The sequence below is a fragment of the Lampetra fluviatilis genome, chromosome 55 (genome assembly GCF_964198595.1).
Source record: "Lampetra fluviatilis chromosome 55, kcLamFluv1.1, whole genome shotgun sequence".
Classification (NCBI taxonomy): Eukaryota; Metazoa; Chordata; class Hyperoartia; order Petromyzontiformes; family Petromyzontidae; genus Lampetra; species Lampetra fluviatilis.
Window position 1 is genome coordinate 7,927,164 of NC_136329.1, and position 21,237 is coordinate 7,948,400.

The following is a 21,237-nucleotide window of genomic DNA, read 5'->3' on the forward strand; positions in this document are numbered from 1 at the left end:
CTGTGACTAAGGCAGCTGCAATGGCTGCTTTGGGTACGCGGTCTAGACCTCCCCAAAGATCCAGGCTGACAGAAGAGCTGTTCAAGCTGGCTGAGAAAAAGCAACAGGCCCACTCTCATCGGCTACAGCATCCCACGTCGGAGAATGAGGAGACTGAAGGCTATCCAGAGTCTGAGACCAGGAAAGGCACCGGGCAGAGATGATCTCTTAAGCGAAATGCTGAGGGGGGGTGGCGTTTGTGCACAGACTGCTCTACATGACATCATAACAACAGTCTGGACCACTGGACGGGTTCCGCAGGATTGGAAGGATGCCCTTGTGGTTCCCCTCTTTAAGAAGGGGGACCGCACAGACTGTAACAACTACAGGGGCATCTCACTCCTCAGTGTGCTGGGAAAGGTCCTGGCAAGGATTATTCAACATCGCCTTGCCAGGCACGCTGAGGAGAGGCTTGTGGTGCCCTAATGTGGTTTCAGGAAAGGGTGTTCCTGCACAGATGCCATATTTTCTATCCGTTTGCTACAGCAGAGGTGTAGGAAATTCCAACACGACCTACCTGCTTTATTGACCTGGTCAAGGCCTATGATACCATCATTAGGCCTGGGCTCTAGGTTGTTCTTCGTGCTTTCGGAGTCCCTGACCCTCTGCTCACGATCATTAAGGACCTTCATGATGGTGAGCGGGCCCGGGTAAAACTACGTGGCCGGGAGTCGGAGCCATTCCCTGTACACCTTGGGGTGTGAAGCATTCAGTAGCTGTACCAGAGGAATTTCTATCTGGAACAGATACAATGGGAAGCTGATCAATGCCCGGGTGGGGTCAAGGTATGGCTCCCTATTGGTCAACCACGTTATGTATGCCGATGATCTGATAATTGTCGCTCACTTAGAAGAGGAGTTGGAACCGCTGCTGCTGAAACTGGAGCGTGTCACTAAGAGAGAGAGAGTGGAGAGTTTCCCATATCTGGGCAGTGTGCTCATGACCGGCTCCGGTTTAACAACAGAGGTTTCACTCCGAATCAGTCGAGCGGCATTATATTTTCATCGGTTGTGTATTGCTGTGTGGAAGCTACCCGGTCTGTCGCTCCACATGAAGCTTCGGGTTTTCTCGGCCACAGTCATTCCTTCCCTTCTCTACACTTGCAAAACGTGGACCCCCCTAATGGAACATCTTTTCCGGTTAGAAACATTGAGGCTTGCCTACCTACGATCCATCCTGGGGTTAACGAGGCTGAATTGTGTGAGGAGCTCACAAATCCTTGAAAGATCTGGACAAAGTCTCATCGGTGAGCTCCTCTGGCAGGCAAGGCTGTGTTGGCTGGGCCATGCCCAGCCACCGCATGCCTAAACAGCTTTTGTTCGGCCGGATCGAGGGTACTAAATGGGCACGGCAGGGGCTAGAGAAGAGATGGAGGGATATGGTACAGGAGGATGTTGAGTTGAGTGGACTTGCCGATGACTGGTACCAGCGGTGTCAAGATCGGCCTCTGTGGAGGAGGATCATGAAGGACGTTGCTGGGCAATTGTAAGCAGTCACCCTCCAACAACAACGGAGGGCAGAGGAGCGACGCTCACAAGAAGGAGCGGAGCACCGGGTTGCTAAAGCACAGCAAGTTGGCACAGTAGGGGGCACAGGTGGTGCATCAGCCAGTCATCTCAGTCAGTCGACCTGTGGCACCTGGGTCTGCCCCGTGACCTCCTGCCAGCGGGCGTTCGACACTTCACGTGGCCTCAAGGTGGACATGGCCTGGCACAAGCATTGTAGTGACATCACCGCCACTTAGTGGTGAATGGCGGTTGTTGTTGTGTTGTGTGTGTAAGTCTATGTTTGTGTGTGGCACTCCATTTGTGTGTGTGTGTAGGGCGTTGTGTGTTTGAGTCTATGTACGTATGTGTGTGAGTCGATGTTTGTGTGTGTGTAAGTCGATGTCTGTGCGCAAGTCCATTTGTGTGTAAGTCAGTGTGTATGTGTCTCATTCGATATGTTGGTGTAAGTCCAAATATTTGTGTAGGTCGATGTGTGTGTGAGTCTATGTATGTGTGTGAGTCGATGTGTGTGTGTGATTCGCTGTACGTGTGTACGTCGTTATATGTGTGTGTAACTCCATGTGTGTATCTAAAGTCGATGTCTGTGTGTGGGAGTCAATATGTGGGTGTGTAAGTCGATGTGTTTGTGTGTGTAGGTCAATGTCTGTAAGTGTGTAAGTCGATGTGTGTGTCTGTTTTTTTTGCCCGGGCAACGCCGGGTACTTCCCGCTAGTTCATATTTATAAAGTGCCTTCACTCAAGCCACTTGACATAGCTTACAAAACGGTGACAGAATATTTCGTGCAAATTATCTCAATAAAGGCGTCTTCAGAGCACTCTACATGGAAATAAAATGTATGTGAATGCTCGACACTTTGAATATGTAAAATAAAAATTTTAAAAAGCTATTCACCCGAGGCAATATTATCTTCAAAGAATAAAACCCTGTATCATTATTTAGGCCCATTACTATATTGAATGAATAACAGTAAAAGCATATGCCCAGCTCATGTCATATAGTTGCAATGTATTGGAGACGCACGGAAAACGTGGGTTCTGAATAAACAATTACATGTTTCGAAAGTATACATCTCAATACAAAAACATATGCAGTACACGTGTAGTGACATGGAATGTGTCACTATGGCACATAGCACTGGTTTCTGGTACAGAGGGGGATTGGCAGGTGTAGTAGCCCTGTCTGCCAGCAGGAGGTCATGTGCCGGGAAAAAGGGATGTGAGGCAATGGGGATAGAGACGTGTGGTAAAGCTCGAAAACATTCTAGCGAGTTCTATAAGAGGGGCGTGGCCGAATGCGGAGGGAGGCCACGCTAAGTGGATAAAAGGGGGGCCCCGAGTGAAGGTTCGGGGCTGTTGTTGGAGTAGAACCGTCAAGCTGTGGAGTCTTCGTCACCACCTTCACATTCTCAGCGTTGTAAGTCAGGCAGCCTGTTAGCTGTCCTCAGCTTAATGTAGTTAAACCATTGTGCCTGTGAAGACTGTAATAAATAGAGTGCCTCCTACAATTAGTGTCTCCGTGTGATTCACTACACATGTAAAACATACGTGGTTAATACATCATTCTCATAGTCGATTAATTGACACCTTCCAAGGGATGCAGCACTATCGGCAGTACTTTTCGATCTAGACATGAGAATCTTAGCAGAATCTTAGATTAGCATGCCGTATATAGTCGAAACATCTCCCCCAGAAAATGGAGCTCATTAGGTAAAGCATGTAGAGCCAAACACGCATTCAACAAAGCTGTGTTGGGCAAGGTTTTCCTGTACAGCTATAGATTTTACAGCATTGTCTGCACACAACATGGCCCCACAACAACTGTTAATTAATAACACAATATAATGAATGTCAACATAATTTTTGTATAACTTGCATAACATTCATTAATATAACAAACATAATATATGTTTAGTGACTCAACTCGGAGATGGTAAAACTTGGAGGCACTTTTATTTAACAAGCACCATCGGGATAACACACACCCTACATGGGTGCACACTTATCATTAAGACCGTCTATTATCAGCAGCACTACTTAGACCAGTTGGTAGGCTGTTTGACTAGCAGCGCTGTGGGATGGTGAAGACGACAAGATGGTGACGACGAACTTGAGCAGAACGACGGGGATGCCACTTCCAGCAACAGTCGCGAGGTCCCCCACAGGGGCCCCTTTTATACTCTCAGCGTGGCCTTGCTCCGCCCCAGCCATGTCCCCTTTCTGCAACCTACGAGCGGGTTCCCGGGGCTTCCCGATGGGTACCTTCTGTGACCTTTCACCGCAGTTCCCCTTTTTCGCCAGCAGCCAGCGTTATGGCACTACATTGTACTTACATCAGCCACAAACTGGCTCAAGCAGTGACGTCATAGCGGCCATGTTTTATTGGGAAACGCGTGACTATTTTGTATGAGGTCTTTCTGACGATTGGTTAGTCATTACGGAATTAATTGACCCTTCATTAACAGCGTTGTGATCTCATTACAATATCCTTATCTCTTTTGACGTTTGATTTGTTTTCATTACGACACTGGAACTCAGTACAATTGCAGATTTCTAGACTTTCAACACATTTTTTTAAAAGCAATTTCTCAGCTCATGTCCCAGTAATTGATCCCATTACCTTGACATGTTCTATCTATTCTACTGCCGTCTCACCACAGGAGAAAATTGCAGGAGAGAAAACAAGAATGGAAAAGGAGAAGACTATGGAAGAAAATTCCGTCACTTCTTTGAGGAATTCATTCAAATTTTTTCAGGTAGATGATAAATGTCTGTCTTCAGATGACTGCAGCCCCAATACATACGTACTGTATTTACAAACGACTTACACCGTCGTTCTCGAATCGTAAACGTAGTGGGTTTACTCTCCAAAACACAACCGGTTAGTGCTGAACTAGTAACGAATTAGCACGTTTTGTTTACGTGACAACTCCTTACTAATTGGCTGTGTCGAGTGGTGGCGGGTTTTAACGATGCATTTATATTTCGATTTAAAGCTTTCGTGACTGCAGGGATTCATCTTCTTGGTTCTTTCGGTAAAGTCACGTAGAATGGAAATAATAAAAATTAAACGTAATAAAATACAATTCTCACGACGTTTGGGCCACAACGCAAGCAGCCGTCCTCAGGTGAAGAACAGGTCTGTCGGAAAGACAGCGTCTGAATGAACACCACCAAGCTTGGCAGCGTGAGAATTATTTTATGTTTTATTTTTATTATTTTATTACTTCCCTTATACGTGACTTTACCGAAAGAACCAAGAAGATGCATTTATATTTACGCAATATAACCCAAAAAACCTTTATTATGGACTTACACTGATTCCTACTCCTTGGTGATTGGTCTGTTGAGACCAGTCTTAATGTTTCTTTAATCGTAAATTTAATCACCAATTATCAACCTAATAAGAGGTTGATCTGTAAAATGTGTCCGGATGTATGTTGAACTTCTTTCGCAGCGTACGTAGCCAACCGTGCTAATCGGTTGGCTATGAATGCTGCACCAATGAAAACGAATGCGAGTTTTTTGAAGGAAATACGTAGCTTATGTGAACATTTTACACCTGCCTTTGCGCTGCTTCGCCAACCAACAATCTAAAATAACTCGGGGCACCGTAAGCACCGCTTTACAATACAACAACAGATAGGCTTATTACTATAGGACCCTATCACCAGTGTAATGTCGCTCTCAGAGACACCGTCTTGTCTTCTGTATATTTATTATGAATAAAGTCCACTGACAACTCAACAAGTAACCACGAGTGACACCGTACACTGTAGTGAGGCAACTCTAGTCAGAGACGACGTAGCTTCTAGTCTCAAGACAACTCGCAGTCGATGGAGACGACCCGATCCAAGGCGACGACAATGACGATGGTTTCCCAGCAAATAGCCCACAGCGCGGGCTCGCGCTTGGTCTTATCCTCGCTCGGTCCGGCCATGCCCTTATTCCCGAATTCTCCTCGCTGCACCTGCTCTTGTCAATCACCGCCCTAATTATACTTTCCCGTTATTGGATCCCGTGCTCCCACTTACGTTACCCTGTCAACGCTCTTCCCACCAATCATCATTAGCACGTCCATTAGTAACCCTGGTCCCGGGGAACCATACTGTCCCGCTTTCGCTCTTCACTGCCTTTACACCAGTATCAAGATATTGAATGCAAAAAAATATTCTTTGATAATTATTTTAAAAAATTTAAATAATTTATGCATTGTCCTTGGAACTGATTGGCCTACATCAGTGACAGCCTCCTTCATGGCCTTGTCTGCACCAGTGCGATAGACCAAAGGTCACCATAAGGCGAACGGTACTACAAGTATGTGTGGGAGCGCAGACGTGATGCCCGAAATATACGCAACAATGTCTACCGTCTGGACACACACGTATGTTGTGGTGCAGTATATCTTACATAATTAATATTCCTAATATAATAGACACACAAACGACCACAGGGCTTAAAGCCAATAAGTCAGCAGTGTCCGCTCTCATATGATCTATATTTCCATAGCGCCTTAACCCAAGGTACTTTACACCAATTATACAAATGGTATGTAAGATGATAGTGCTTGAGATAAAGAAAATGGTTGCTTATTACAAGTGGTGGTGTAGTTGTGGTGAACGTTTGGAAAGCAGGCAGGAGAGATTATGGACGGGTAGTAATGGGGGTTAGGGAAGTGGTAGGGGTAGTGATAGGGGTTGAGGTAGTGATAGGAGTAGTCATAATGGTGGGAGGAGTGATAGGGGTAGTGATAGGGAATGTGGTAGTGATAGGGGTTGCGGTAGTGATAGAGGTAGTGATAGGGGTTGCAGTAGTGATAAGCTTAGTGAGAGGGGTTAGGGGAGTGATAGGGGTTGGGGTTGTGGCAGGGGTAGTGATAGGGGTTAGGGGAGTGATAGGGGTTGCAGTAGTGATAGGGGTAGTGCTAGGGGTTGCGGTAGCGATAGGGGTAGTGATAGGGGTTGCGGTAGTGATAGGGGTAGTGATAGGCGTAGTGAGAGGGGTTAGGGGAGTGATAGGGGTTTGGGTAGTGATAGGGGTAGTGATAGGAGTTGCGGTAGTGATAGGGGTAGTGCTAGGGGTTGCGGTAGCGATAGGGGTTGCGGTAGTGATAGGGGTAGTGATAGGCGTAGTGAGAGGGGTTAGGGGAGTGATAGGGGTTTGGGTAGTGATAGGGGTAGTGATAGGGGTTGCGGTAGTGATAGGGGTAGTGATAGGAGTTCCGGTAGTGATAGGGGTTGGGGTAGTGGCAGGGGTAGTGATAGGGGTAAGTGGGATAGGGGGTGAGGTATTGATAGGGGTAGTATCGGGATAGTGATAGGTGTAGTGATAGGGGATAGGGGAGTGATAGGAGTTGGGGTAGGATACGGGGTGGAGACAGGGAGAAGAGATGGCGGTTGTTTAAAGAGAGGAATGGAAGCTGTAGGTTGTTGTCGTGAGGATGATGGCTCTGAGTGCTGCAGGGGGAGTTGGTTCCAGTGGAGGGGAGCGAGAAGGAAGCAGGGACGAGAGAGTCAGACTGGGTGGAGCAGGGTGGGGAGGTAGCCACAGAGAGGGTGGCGATGGTCGAGCCTCTTGCCAGTGTCCACTGCGTGTGGTGATGTAAAGAGATCTTGTGTGGGTCTCCAGGACTTGACTGAAAATGTCAAGGATCGGATCAAGGAGAGCTTCGTCCTTGAAAGGCGACTGCTGGATGAGGAGGAGCAGGAGGCCCTGCGGGGAGTGCAGGAGAAGAGCCGCCAGGAGCTGTCGCGGATCCAGAATAAAATTGAGGAGCACGTGAAGAAGATAGAGACCCTCATCGAAGACATTGGCTACCTGGAGAAAGTGATGGCACTGCAGGATCCCATCGCCTTCATAGAGGTTGATCGGGTAACATCGAGGCGCATTAAGATCCACAGTAAGGTGAGTCAGCTGGTGGTGAGATGTTAACTACGTCGCCTGGTATGGTGGAGGTCGTGGATTTTATCCCGACCCTGACACCTTCTGTATATTTGGAGTTTGCGTGTCTCTCTCTCTCTCCCCGTGGTCGTGCTATTTTTTCTCCGGGTCCTCCAGTTTTCCCCTCCATATTTAGAAACACGCGTTTAAATTATTTGGCTGCTATACATTTCCACGTGATAAACCACTTCATTGAGCTATTATTTGTGATAGGCAGATTGCTTCTGAAAAAGAGCTATATAGCTCAGTGGGCCTTACCTGGGAAAATAAAAAATAGTTTAGTTTAGTTGAGGTGAGACCCAGTCTGTTCTAAGATTCCTCTATAGTCTTTTTAATTTAAGGCATCTTAAATAGTTGAAGTTTTTGCCTTTGAAGCATTAAAAAGATATATAATTTGTATATATCTGTCATGTTTATAGGAACACTCAACTTAAATCAGAAGGTGATATCTTACTGTCTCGTTTAAGGATCCACTGAGTTCATAATCATCATCATCTCCCCATGGTCTAGGAATTCAGGAGCATTGCATTGAGTGGCCATTCAACTTCCAGCCATGGATTTCTTGTTCACGTCTGAGGACTGGAGATGTCATATCGGTGATTGGGTTGAGTCATGGCTTGGAGCTGGGCCATAGGGATATCACGCACTTAATGAGAAGGTATCTAATTAGGTGGTGACACCATTGGTGAGACCCAATGGCTTGTGAATCGATCACGTTATGGAGATTAACGAGAGCCGTCTGTGTGTTTTTCTGCCCCAGGAACGTCATGTGAGCTCGAGGCCCCCGGATAAAAGCGGTATATGGCAGTAAGTTCTCTATTTATGTTGGGGATGTCTCCTAGAAAACGCGACATTAAGCGAAACATATATCAAAGCTTATTTTACCATTGGCTTCATGATAGCACCTCCGATTAGAACGGTTGGCTATGCACGGTGCGAAAGAAATTCAACATACATACGTATATTTAGGATACGTTGTTGGAGGTAACTATTTCGGTCAACATTTCCCCCCAAAATTAAAAAAATAAGTACCAAAAAAGATAAGGAAGATACCCACAATCTTATTATATAACAAGTTTAAACATAAGCGTACTTCAGGCGCAGTGTTCAGCGCACTCTGCTATGAACCCAGCAACCTCATTTCAACTTAGAGGCGGCAAATTAACTATTTTTCTTTGCTTCCTTGGCACTTTAACTAAGAAACTAGCTTAAGGTAATTACACTCAGGATGGTCTCGTAATTTTAAATAAATAACGGTCAATGAGCTGTGATTGAACAATTTAATTGTTTTTATTAAAAAGCTTCGAGAGCAACAACAAACAGCACCTCAAAGCCACCATAATTGTCTCTCGATCTGCTGTATATCAACTGTCTAGAAGTTCTGCTTAGCTCGACCTCTGACGATTAAATCAGCCTCGATTTAGAACGAATCAAGAACTGTCGTTAACAACAAATACACAACATTCGTGCCATACATCAGCAAACTAAACCACTCTAGAGCTATAACCATCACACTTTAATCGAGCCAGACAATGCTGATGCTGTGGCCGAATGTCCAATGACACAAAGCTTGGATTACCCATTGTAACGTCTATTGACAATGTGGTCTCAGAAGCACTGCCGTTGTCGATCTCATGCTGTTACAATGGTAATCCGGGTGACATCTCCTAACCGGAGCTGTCATTCCCTTCTTCTTATCGATGACGCCACGTGTTCAGTCGAGACGCGTGGCGCGCCGTGACGTTGCTTTCGTTTGGCTTCATCCAATTTCTGAATACGATACGTGTTGCCAGGTGACTACTATTGATCCCTTGTACAACGTGTCCATTAAGTCCCTATCTAATATGCGATATTATAATCAGAGGTATATTTGTTAATAACACTTAAGCATTGGATGCTACATGAGCACTGTCGATATCTCTGCATGCCTCAGATCTGTCAACTGCAATGCGGAACACGTTTTGCAACAACTGTCGAGTTATTTTCATAATTGCAACCTCGAAACACGATCTCGTCAGTCTTGCAGATCTCGAACTCATGTTCGATACACCTCTGCCTTGATGACGACACATGGAGCTGTCCAGGGCCTGTTATCGACACATCCCATCGAGCGATTGGGAAAACGTTTGTTAATGTTCTCCCAATATGATGTTTGCGTAATGATAAGGAGTCCCCCATCTTATTGAAACTGTTACTACTATCACATTTTATTGTACATTCATATTCATAGGGTTCTGCAAATAAACATATTTACATACAATTGGTTCAACCAAATAGATAGGGACTTCATGGACACCCTGTACATGGACTTCGTGCACGTTGGTGGCCAATGTGCCCAGCTCCAGTCGAGTTTAAATGACGTTATCCATGGCGAGCTTCACATTACCATAGTGATGGTCATCAGAGGCCCTCTTCATATACTGCTGTTTCTGTTCACTACGTTGAGATGCAGTGACTTGAAGCTGAGCTTGTGTCTCAGCGCACGGATTTTGCGGTTTGCCTGAAAAGTTTTAAATATTAGTCAGCAAATTAAGACATCTAGATCTGATGGTTTTCCCCATTTTATTTCCAACAGGAGATTCTTGGATGTTTTAAGGTATGGAACATCATCCCGAACATGCAATCCCCCACCAAAAACACTGTATACTTACTGTAGTTGTACACCCATATGTTCGCGGTTCAACCGAGCTTGCGTTGTCCTTCCCCCATAGCTTGCTTAAGCCACGTCTGATTAGCGTGGTTGGCTACGTACGGTGCGCAACAAGTTCACAACATAGCACAAACGTAGTCCTCTGCATGTTCCTGGAAGGCGTCTCCAACATTAAATTGTGCATGCTCATGCGAGAGCAGAATCTGAGTGATGTAAAAACAACAAACCTGAAGCAGCTTGGGGTCTGATCGAAATCCCATTCACGGTCAATCGCATAGCACTTTTACTCTCTGCATCTACCAGAAATGTAGCTATCATTTTTCTGGAAGGCAAATTAATAAAATGTTAATGCTGCTTGCTACACATTAACGGCGTGGTTCAATTTAAAAATAAATAATTCAGCATGTGCTTTCCACTACTGGTATAATAATTTCACACATGTAAATATATGTTCTCAATGTAATGAGTAGATTACAAGAAAAAGAGGGATATAAGGTCATTGGAAGAAGTATAGCAGAGCATTGAATTTTACCATTAAAGACTACTACTATTGCTATTTTAGGAGGAACTGCCTTTGACCATCTCCGTACTATAAGTGGTACCACATAGCCAACATTTCGTGACACAAAACGTGGACTTGGTTTAATTTACGATACCGGTGCATGTAGAATACATGATGCCCACATCTATTCATACCCTTTATTTAAATAACTGTAGCACTGCCATCCCACTCATCCACCACAACGATGGGACACTTGAAAAAAAAACTTAATGGTTGAATAATTTATTCATGGAGGAAAAAAACGCAGTGTTCATTACGTGAATACTCTTCCTCTGACTGAAATAAAAACTTGATTACCAATGAAGGATCCTCTTGCTCGCAGCACTTTACATGTACGGCCTAATTAGTGCACGGAAAGTGTTCCGGTTGAGGGTTTTAATCTCTTTAAAATGTCTTTCAGTTATTTTTGGGTAGCCTTTCCCATCTACTTGGGTATGGATTCGAGAGGTGGATTTACGTGTATTCGTACGCTCATAAATACAATTTTCGATTCACGTGGCTTTGACAGCTATGGGCTTTGCATTTGCCACATACTTAAAAATCATGACAGCTTATCAAATTGTGCCTCTCCCAGTGCATACATCAACATATGACAGCTCCTCACTGCAGCTGTCATTCCCTTCTTCTTATCGATGACACCACTACTTCCGTTGAGGTGCGCGGCACGCCGTGACGTTGCTTACGGTTGGCTTCTTTATCCAAGTTCTCAACACGATACGTGTTGGCAGGTGACTACTAGTGGTCCCTTATACAGTGTCCAATAAGTCCCTATCTATGTTATTGAAACCAAAGCAATTTAGGGGTAAATTATGCAATATAATCAGAGGTATATTTACTAATAACACCTAAGCATTGAATTCTACATGAGCACTGTCGATATCTCTGCACACCGCAGATCTGTCAATTGCAATGCGGAACACGAGTTATTTTCGTAACTGTTACCCCTATACATGATCTCGTCAGTCTTGCAGATCTCTAACACATGTTCTATACACCTCTGATTTGATGAAGACCCCATGCAAATAAATCCAAAGGCGTTAAATGCGGAGATGGAGCTGTCCAGGGCCTGTTGCTGGCACGTCCCATCCAGCGATTGGGAAAACGTTTGTTAACGTTCTCCCAATACGATGTTTGCGTAACGACAAGGAGTCCCCCTTCTTATTGAATCTGTTACTACCATCACACGTCCTTGTATATTAAGATTCATAGGGTCCTTCAAAGAAACATATTACATATCATTGGTTCAACAAAATTAATTGGGACTTCATGGACACCCTGTACATGGACTGCGTGTGCGTTGGTGGGCCAATGTGCCGGGCTCCAGTCGGGTTTAAATGACGTTTCCCACAGCGAGCTTCGTATTGCCGTGGTGATGCTCATCAGAGGCCCTCTTCATATACTGCTGCTTCTGTTCACTACGTTGACATGCAATGACTTGATGCCGAGCTTGTGGTTGCCAAGGCTGGATCTCATCTATGTCTCAGCGCTCGGATTTAGCGTTTTACCTGAACAGTTTAAACAAATGTCAGCTAATTAACATGTTCTCAAGGCATCTAGATCTGATGGTTTTGCCCATTTTATCCCCAACAGGTCCCTCGATTTTCTAAGGTATGGACCATCATCACGAACATACAATCCCCCACCAAAAACACTGTATACTTAATGTAGTTCCAACATTAAATTGTGCATCCTTATACGAGAGCAGAATCTGAGTGATGTAATAACAACAAACCTTAACCAGGTTGGGGTCTGATCGAAAATCCCATTCACGGTCAATCGCATAGCACTTACTCTCTGCATCTACCAGAAGGGTAGCCTTCATTTTCGTGGAAGGCAATTAAGAAAATGTCGGTATACGTTAATGCTGTTTGCTACACATTAACGGTGTGGTTCAAGTAAAAATAACAATCATTCAGCATGTGCTTTTTACAACTGGTATAATCATTATACACATATGTTATCAATGTAATGAGTGGATTATAAGAAAAATAGGGAATAAGGTCATTGGAAGACGTGTAATGGGTTCAATCAGGCGCACACTAAAACTTGGAGGCAACACGGTATATTAACTAACATCACATAACCCTTAACGGAATAGCAACTTAAGGTGGTAACCCACCGTTCCTACACTTACCTATATACACTTGGAGTAGATGGCTATTTACATTCTGGATGGGGCAACTACAAACCAGAACAGGTCAGCCAGCGCGCTGCCTGGTCCACGTGCGCGACGCCTGGAGGCCTGGAGACCTGAAGACCCGACGACGACGATGGTTTTTTACAGCGGCATCGACCCCGGTCCCCCCCCCCCCGGGGCTTAGCTTTTATCCTTACGGCGTGGCCAGGCCCCGCCTTTGGCCACGCCTCTTTTTCCGGTTTTTCGTGAGTGTTGCGGGCCCACCGCACGTGTTCCTCAACCCTGGTACCCCCATCCGCACCACATCCGGTCACGTGCCCCTTCCTGTTTACCCAGCCTCCCCTGATATGCCCATTCGGTATACGGGCGAGGCTCCGCCCCTACAGTACACAAGGTACTGTCTCTACACCACGCTACTCCGCAGAACATTGAATTTTACCACTTAAGACTACGACGATTTTTATTTTAGGCGGAACTGCCTTTGACCATCTCCGTACTATAAGTGGTACCACATAGCCAACATTTTGTGACACAAAACGTGGACTTGGTTTAATTGACAACGGTGTGTGTAGAATACATGATGCCCACATCTTTTCATACCCTTTTTTTAATTCACTGTAGCACTGCCTTACCACTCATCCATAACGATGGGACAATTTAAAACACTTAATGGCTGAAGATTTTATTCAGGGAGGAAAAAAATGCAGTGTTCATGACGTAAATACTCTTGCTCTGACTGAAATCCAAACTTGATTATCAATGAAGGATACTCTTGCTCGGAGCACTTTTCACACACGGCCTAATTAGTGCACGGAAAGTGTTCCAGTTGGAGGTTTTAATTTCTTAAAAATGTTCTTCAGTTATTTTTGGCTTCGAAAGGTGTTCTGGACCATGTCTATTGATGGAATCAATCTTAATTTGAATGAATCTATTGATGGATTTTACGTGTATTCGTATGCTCATAAATACAATATACGATTCACATAGCTTTGTGCTTCACGTGACTCTTACAGCTATGGACACTGCATTTACCACATTCTTAGAAAGCACGACAACGTATCAATATGTGACTCTCCCAGTGCATACATCTAGATATGTTGTGTGTTACTGACTTGAATACAGTATAGGTTTCATCCTTTCCCTGTGAATGCATGTTTGGAAACAGCAACGATGACCCAATCCACTCTCTTCAGGCAACCGCAGGCAAATATCTGCTTCTTCGGCTCTCAAAGTCGCGTGAGTATGGCTGGAGGTGTGGGTGTCTGGATGTGTGCGTTGTGTATACGGGGAGTGGTGGTGTAGTGATTAGCACGCTGCACTACGAACCCGGCGACCCGAGTTCGATTCCTGCTCATAGCCAACACCAGTGACGAATCTATCCCCTAGGTCGACTCAGCCTCAAATAAGCACCTGGTGTGGTGTGTAGTAAACATCGCCACTGGGGAGACAAAGGTGGCCGTGCGTGATAACAGCACTTGCCCCAACAGTCTGTTAAGGCTACACGGGGGATATGTCTTTTGCTTTGTCTTATGGTGGAGCTGTAGTCGAGGCCTCACGTCTGTGTGGCAAGCTCTAGACTCCGCAGGAGCGTCTCTATCTCCCTCTAGGCATGCATGGACAGCTCGCTGGGGAGCTGGACCGGTTCCACTTGAACATCTGTGGAATACAGGTGGACTCGTCCTGGCTCTTGGAATGATGAGTGGAAGGTCCTCCACTTGGGGAACGATAACATCACAAAAAGCAGGCAGTGACTCTTTTGAACAAATTTGTGAAAGGGACCTAAATGATGATGTGTGGAAGGCCATTTGTTTCACGCTATTATGAATGATAATGCAACTAATAATAAATTAGGCTATTAGATTATCCGTCCACGGATAATAAAGTTAATTTTATTAACGTGTATTGTATCAGCTCATCTTTATATAAGCCAAGACAGTTATACATGTAGACATGTGTAAGCACGTTTTGACATGTGTAGGTACGTGTGGATATGCGTAGATACATGTGGACATGCGCACACATCAATTGTCAGAGCCCACACAAGTGCATGTGGATGAGCAGAGCAGCTATTAGCAATGCAGTGGCAATGCCAATAGCAACGCCGCACACCTATACAGCACACAAGCCAATGTGAGACAGGTTTAATAGATGCAGTGAATCGAGTGCATTGTAATTGATCCCACGCTACCTATGGCTGTTGGATGTGGAGTGTGCACATGGTCAATAAAAAGGCTTGGATGAGCGGAAATGTGGGGAATTTCAGACTTGGAGCAAATGTGGAACCAGTGGAAGGACATACTTGTTGGGTGTCATTCATGTAAGAAATAGTTTATCGTATAAGGTTTAAGTGACAAGTGACGTGTAGTATCAGCAGCATGCCCCATTATAAGCTCTCTTTTTCAGTTTTATTTGGACTATGTAATTTTATAATTGTTGTTCACAGATGGTTGTTCTCCAACTCTGAACGCAGCATCGTCTCATCATCGCATTCAACTTTCCAGAGATCATAGAACGGTGACGATCATGAGGTCATTCTGGGCTTCCTCAAACGAGTCACGTTCAGAAGTCCTGGGCTATGAAAGCTTCTCATCGGATCGACGCTACTGGGAGGTGGATGTGAGCAATTGTGCAAGGTGCTCTGTGGGAGTCACATACAAAACGATGCCACATAACGAAGTTGGTAATGAAAGTTGGCTGGGACAGAACAACATGTCCTGGTGTTTAGAAAAAGATGGCAACACAATCAAAGTTATGCACGGGGGAGTGGAACTCTTTAAAAGAGAAAAGAGTTTGGGTTTTGACAAAGTCGGAATTTTTCTGGATTGGGAGGCGAGGCTCCTGTCATTTTACCACCATGGCACCACGGAGCTCTTGCACTCATTTCACCACCACTTTACCCAACCTCTTGTGCCAGCTGTTGGGTTGTGGTGGTCGAGGTCTGATAATAATTATCTGTCAATCGTTGAGCTCAAGTGATAGTGCATTCTCATGCTCCGCTCCGTGCCATCGCGATCGTCACTCAGCACAGGAATCTCATTCCCGCATACATCATACGACGACGGCACGGGATCACGCGGAGTCATATGCGTACACCACACACACACAGAACATCCTTCACATCTCTTTAGATCAGGGGCAGTAACCTGTGACTCAAGAGCCGAATGCTTCGTGACGTTAGTCATGAAGGACCACCATCTCGTATTCACCACGCAGATTGTGGGCTCTTGAAATACCGAATTGGAACAAAAATGCCACTTCTTATTATTTCTTTGCCAGCCCCTCTACTCTCGATGAACATTCTTAAGAGAAAAAAATTAAGTTTAGAAGAAAAAAGCGATGTTACCACACAATCACCAAGTCACTCCTCCCCCACCCTGCCGATGGTGGCAACGAGACCATTAGGAATCCCACATGGCTCCTGTCAAACGTTGGGATCATCAAGCAATCAGGGAGAGAGTGCGTTGCTTCATCCACGTTGTTCACGTGGCGCACGGCAACAGCAGCTGCATCTCCTGCCTCCAAGCTGTAGGTGTGCACTGATTGGACTTCCGCAGCCCGATGTGACCACGTAACAACCAGTTAACTCCACCACCTGCTGAAGCGTCGAGCACGTGGAGGTTGACTTGCAGGGGATTCTTCTAGAAGAAAATAACATGCGTTACACGAGGCCACCACTTGAAAAAATCAAGTTTGTTATTATTTAATTAGTTTCTCTGTTAAACTGAAGCTAATATGTACTGGGTGCTCGACAGAGGTTAGAAATGCATCACAGTCAATTCAGGCGTGCCTCACTTAATGAGCGAGATATATACATTCCGTGAAAATTGCTCGTAAAGCCAAAATCCCTTGAACGATCGTCGTTTTCGCACCGACTCTCACGTTGAAAGCTGAGTTACGTTTGAGCCCCAAAAGTTTCTACTCTTGAACAACTTTTTTTTTACGTGATAAAAAAATAACGTTATAAATCATGAAATGTAGAGCCTCACACGAAGAACCACAGTGCTTGCAGGTGCCTGTCCTCAGAGTCTGCAATTAGCGCCATCACCAACACCTCCCCGAACAAGGTTTTGATGTAAATATTTCACAGGGATACTCAATAAAGGGCCATCCATTTAGTACGTACGCATGGAGGGGGGGGGGGGGAGTTAACCCAAATGCGTACACTTGCGTATGGGGGGTCTACTGACAATGCGCGTATGCATAGAAAACGGTTGGGGGGGGGGGTGAAGCCTCATTAATAATTTGTCTACATTGGCCTTCAAATGAGTTAGTCAGGCGGTGGACTATGTTTGCTTAAACACGTAAATATGATAAATCCTTGATTGTTTATGCGTGGATTAAATATCGGCTGTTCTATAGGAATTGGGGGGGGGGGGTGTAAAAAGTACACGTGCGTACAGGGAGGGGGGGAGGGATCAAGTTGACAGATTTTTGCGTGCGTACTAAATGGATGGCCCCCAACAAGGGTGACCACACACGCACACACGCGCGGTAAACAAAATGCCCTGCAATTCAATGTATGTTTGACGAGTAACAGCAATATTAATTGCACAATGTTACTGACATTACCACTGACATTTAAGGTGAACATAATAATGTAGGGCTCAGGACACCGACGTCGGATTTGAGGACCTCTATTAGAGCACACCGACTCACAAGCCTCCAGCCGCCATTCCTCCCAGCAAGTCTCTCTTCCCCTTCTCGACGCTCTCCTTTTATACCTCTCCCACTCTCTCGTGCCCCCTCTACCTCCACCAATCGCATCCCTCTCCCACCCAACCGACTCTGCACTGTCTCCTCCCCCTATTCCACTTTCCCGCTATTTTTTTGTTAACCAAGCTGACCAATCCGAGCTGAGTATTTCCCCTGGCCCCTCCCCGGGTTGGGTTGGGCCTGCCCCGCCCCCGCCCTCTAATGTTGATAGACTCCTCCCTCTTTCCCTGATCCCGAGATGTAATCATGTCCAAGGATAATATCCTTAGAATAAAAATAACAGGAAAACCGCTGATAATATTAGTAAAAGAATATCTATAGGAATATAGGAAGACACCGCTTAGCGCTCAAGAGGCGTTGTTCCTGGAGAAGTGAGGAGCGCTCATCAAATCGATGCTTAAAGGGGTCATGATATTGTGCATATGGGGATGCGTTCCTTACGGAGTAATTTTTTTCGTTTTAGCAATATAAGAGGGCTTCGTTGGTATATTGGTAATCGCGCTAATTTTAGTATAGTAAACATGGTTTCTTAAACAAAATAACGTATGACAACATGAGGGAATGCTATGCACTGTACTCATGAGTGCATTCTACTGTACCCGTAGAAGGCCGTGGAGGGAGACGAGTTTGGAGGAGCTCCAGCACCTCCCTGGTCTTAGTGATGCCATCAGTCTAAATGTCTGTGGTGAGCTTCCTTTGAGATGGGGAACCTGAGACTCTATCCTGGTCTCGTGAGTTTTCTCCCGGCTAAAAGCACTGTCATGTTAAAAGGGTAAGAAATGGGGAAGACTAAATATTTTGTTTGTAAAGATTTGATCGTGACCCCGAATCGTGACAATTGAATCGTTGGAAGTGGGGTCTGGTTGCCTTAGAGCCATGCATCGCTCTCATTGGCTCTCAGCTGACCAATGGGACGACCAGCTGGTAACAATTTGAACCTCACGGTTGCCCAGGTTGTACTGTACGCATCGGCGTTATCAATGTAATGAATTACGAGTAGTTACTAATACATTAACGATGAATTAAAGTGTATTATTAATTAAAGTTAATTAATACTTATTGATTCCTAAGGTGGACCGTTAGGTGGAGCGGGGTACACGCCACACATTTAAATCACACGGCGATCTGACCCCAAAAGTCAATTTTGAATCAAGATAAGATTTATATCTATAATCCATACGTAGTCTTGGGTTGGGTGCGTATGTATGATGTAGTTAATAAGTGCTAAAAAGCTCCGACGAGGTGTATTGAACAAGAGGAAGGTAAAACCGTTGTCGTTAACAGTTTACGTTGGGTGTTCACAACTCTTGACGAGGAACAGCTCCAGCGTAGCTGCACACACTTCGTCTTCGTCCCAGGCAAGCGCGCCTTCTGTCGGAGACGCTCCACCTTCATAGCTGCCACCTCGCCATTAATTAGCCACCACGTGCCTGTCTCTAGCTGCAGTGCCTTCCCATCATTCATCCTGTAACCACGTGTCTTATATCTCGTTAACCACGTGTCTTGTGTCTCGTTAACCACTTGTCTTGTCTCGTTAACCACGTGTCTTGTGTCTCGCAAACCACGTGTCTTGTCTCGTTAACCACGTGCCTTATGTCTTGCTAACCACGTGTCTTGTCTCGTTAACCACGTGTCTTATGTCTCGCTAACCACGTGTCTTGTGTCTCGTTAACCACGTGCCCTTTGCTGCTTACATTGCCCTATCATTCATCATCTCTCCACCACCTGTTCTACTTCTAATTTCTCTCAGCATCTGTGTTGATCTATTTTATAAATCGTTGGTAGCTCCATATAACGTGTGTTCTCTATTTAGTTCCCTATATAAGTAACGATGTAAAGTCGAGTGATCTTATTGATATAATCTAATGTTAATAAACGCGTGTAGAGTTAGGCCACTGGCAATCTGACCCCATTATAAATCAAGATAATAACTAAAATCCATACATAGTCTAAGGTTGGATGCATATATAATGTAGTTTATAAGTAATCATTTGAAGTCGAGTGATGTTATTGATATAATCTGATGTGACTAAACGTGCTTTGGGTTAGGCCAATGGCGATCGGACCCCAAAAGTCAATTAGAATCAAGATAATGATCACTAGAATCTATACATAGTCTAAGGTTGTATGGGTATATATCCTATAGTTTATAAGTGACGATTTGAAGTCGAGTGATGTTATTGATATAATCTGATGTTACGAAACGTGTGCAGGGATAGGGCAGTCGTGGTCTGACTCCAAAATGTATTATGAATCAAGATAATGATAACTACAGGGTGTTTAAAAATGATGGACTCAATTTCAAAGCAGTATATTTCACGATGGCAACATCCTACAATTGCACAAAAAGTTACAAACGGTTTAATAAGTTATCAAGTTTTATTAACCATTTTATAAATGCTCTATGTGCCCTCCACCTGCTGTACGGACAACATCGGGACGAGAGTTGAATTCATCCCAAACGCCTCTCAAAGTGTCTTCTTCCACTGAAGTCACCGCTGCCGTGATTTAGTTTTTGAGGTCATTCAGATTAGTCGCTAATGGCACAAACACACGGTATTTGACGTATCCCCACAAGAAAAAGTCGCGGGGTGTGGTGATGTCTGGGGATCTTGGGGGCCAAGAATGTAGCGCCATCATTTTAAACTCTATGCCCCGCTCTTTTGGTTGCAGAGATATAGCGATTTCAAATCGGGTCCATCTTTTTAAACACCCTCCACACATAGCTTACGGTTGTGTGCATCTATATTGTGGTTTATAAGTAATGATTTCAAGTCGAGTGATGTGATTGACATAATCTAAACGTGTGTAGGGATATAACGATAATTCACACATAGCCTAAGGTTGGGTGCGTATATACTGTAATTTACAAGTAACGATTTTATGTCGTCATGTTTTTGATATAATCTGATGTTACTAAACGCGTGTCGGGATAGGCCCGGCTGTGGTCAATGCGTGGATCTCAGGACAAATCAGAACGCCTTTCTGACATCGGCGATTCTCGTCACACCCGATGGAAGATGTTAACTATGTCGCCTGGTATACAGGAGCGCGTGGGTTCGATCCCAACCCTGACGCCTGTTGTAAATTTGTCTCTCTCCCCGTCGTCGTGTGGATTTTTCTCCGAGTCTTCTGGGTTTTCCCTCCACATTTAGGATCGACATCACGTGTTTAGAGTATTTGGCTGCTTTAAATGTCCACGTGATAAGCCACTTCGTTGCGCTATCATTTGTGGCCAGGTCGCTTCTGAAAAGGAGATGCATAGCTCAGTGGGCCTTACCTGCTAAAATAAAAATAGTGTATAGTTTAAAAGTAGTTTAAAGTAGTTTTTATAGTTCACATAAAAATCACATACTTAAGATTAATTCATTGAAACCATGGTAGCTTCTACCACTAGATGGAGATATTGCTTGGTGTGTCTTGAACAGCGTTCTTCATTGCAAGGCCCCCGTGGTCTACTGGCGGCTCCTGGTGGCCACTTGTGTAGCCGCTAACAAGACACAAAGAGTGAGAACACCGCATCATCATCATCGTGCTGCTGTCAAACCAAACCCAATGGTTTCAAAGGGTGCGACGGCCCTCACACTACCGACGATGTCTTATCAGGGAAAGTGGCAATGCTGGTCTAGAGTATATTGCAGGGTTAGATCCAACCGAGTCAATTGTCGATAAGAGCGGATCGCTGAGTCCT

The 21,237-nt window shown here is 44.9% G+C and overlaps 1 protein-coding gene across 1 annotated transcript in view; it reads left to right on the forward strand.

Moving 5' to 3' along the window:
- The first annotated feature begins 6,987 nt into the window (after nucleotides 1-6,987).
- Nucleotides 6,988-21,237, forward strand: part of LOC144949905 (E3 ubiquitin-protein ligase TRIM21-like) — a 39,803-nt gene continuing 25,553 nt past the window's right edge. The window contains exons 1-2 of the mRNA XM_078879889.1: nucleotides 6,988-7,056; nucleotides 7,173-7,415. Coding sequence (XP_078736015.1) covers nucleotides 6,988-7,056; nucleotides 7,173-7,415 — 312 coding nt within the window. The remainder of the gene's footprint in view (nucleotides 7,057-7,172; nucleotides 7,416-21,237) is intronic.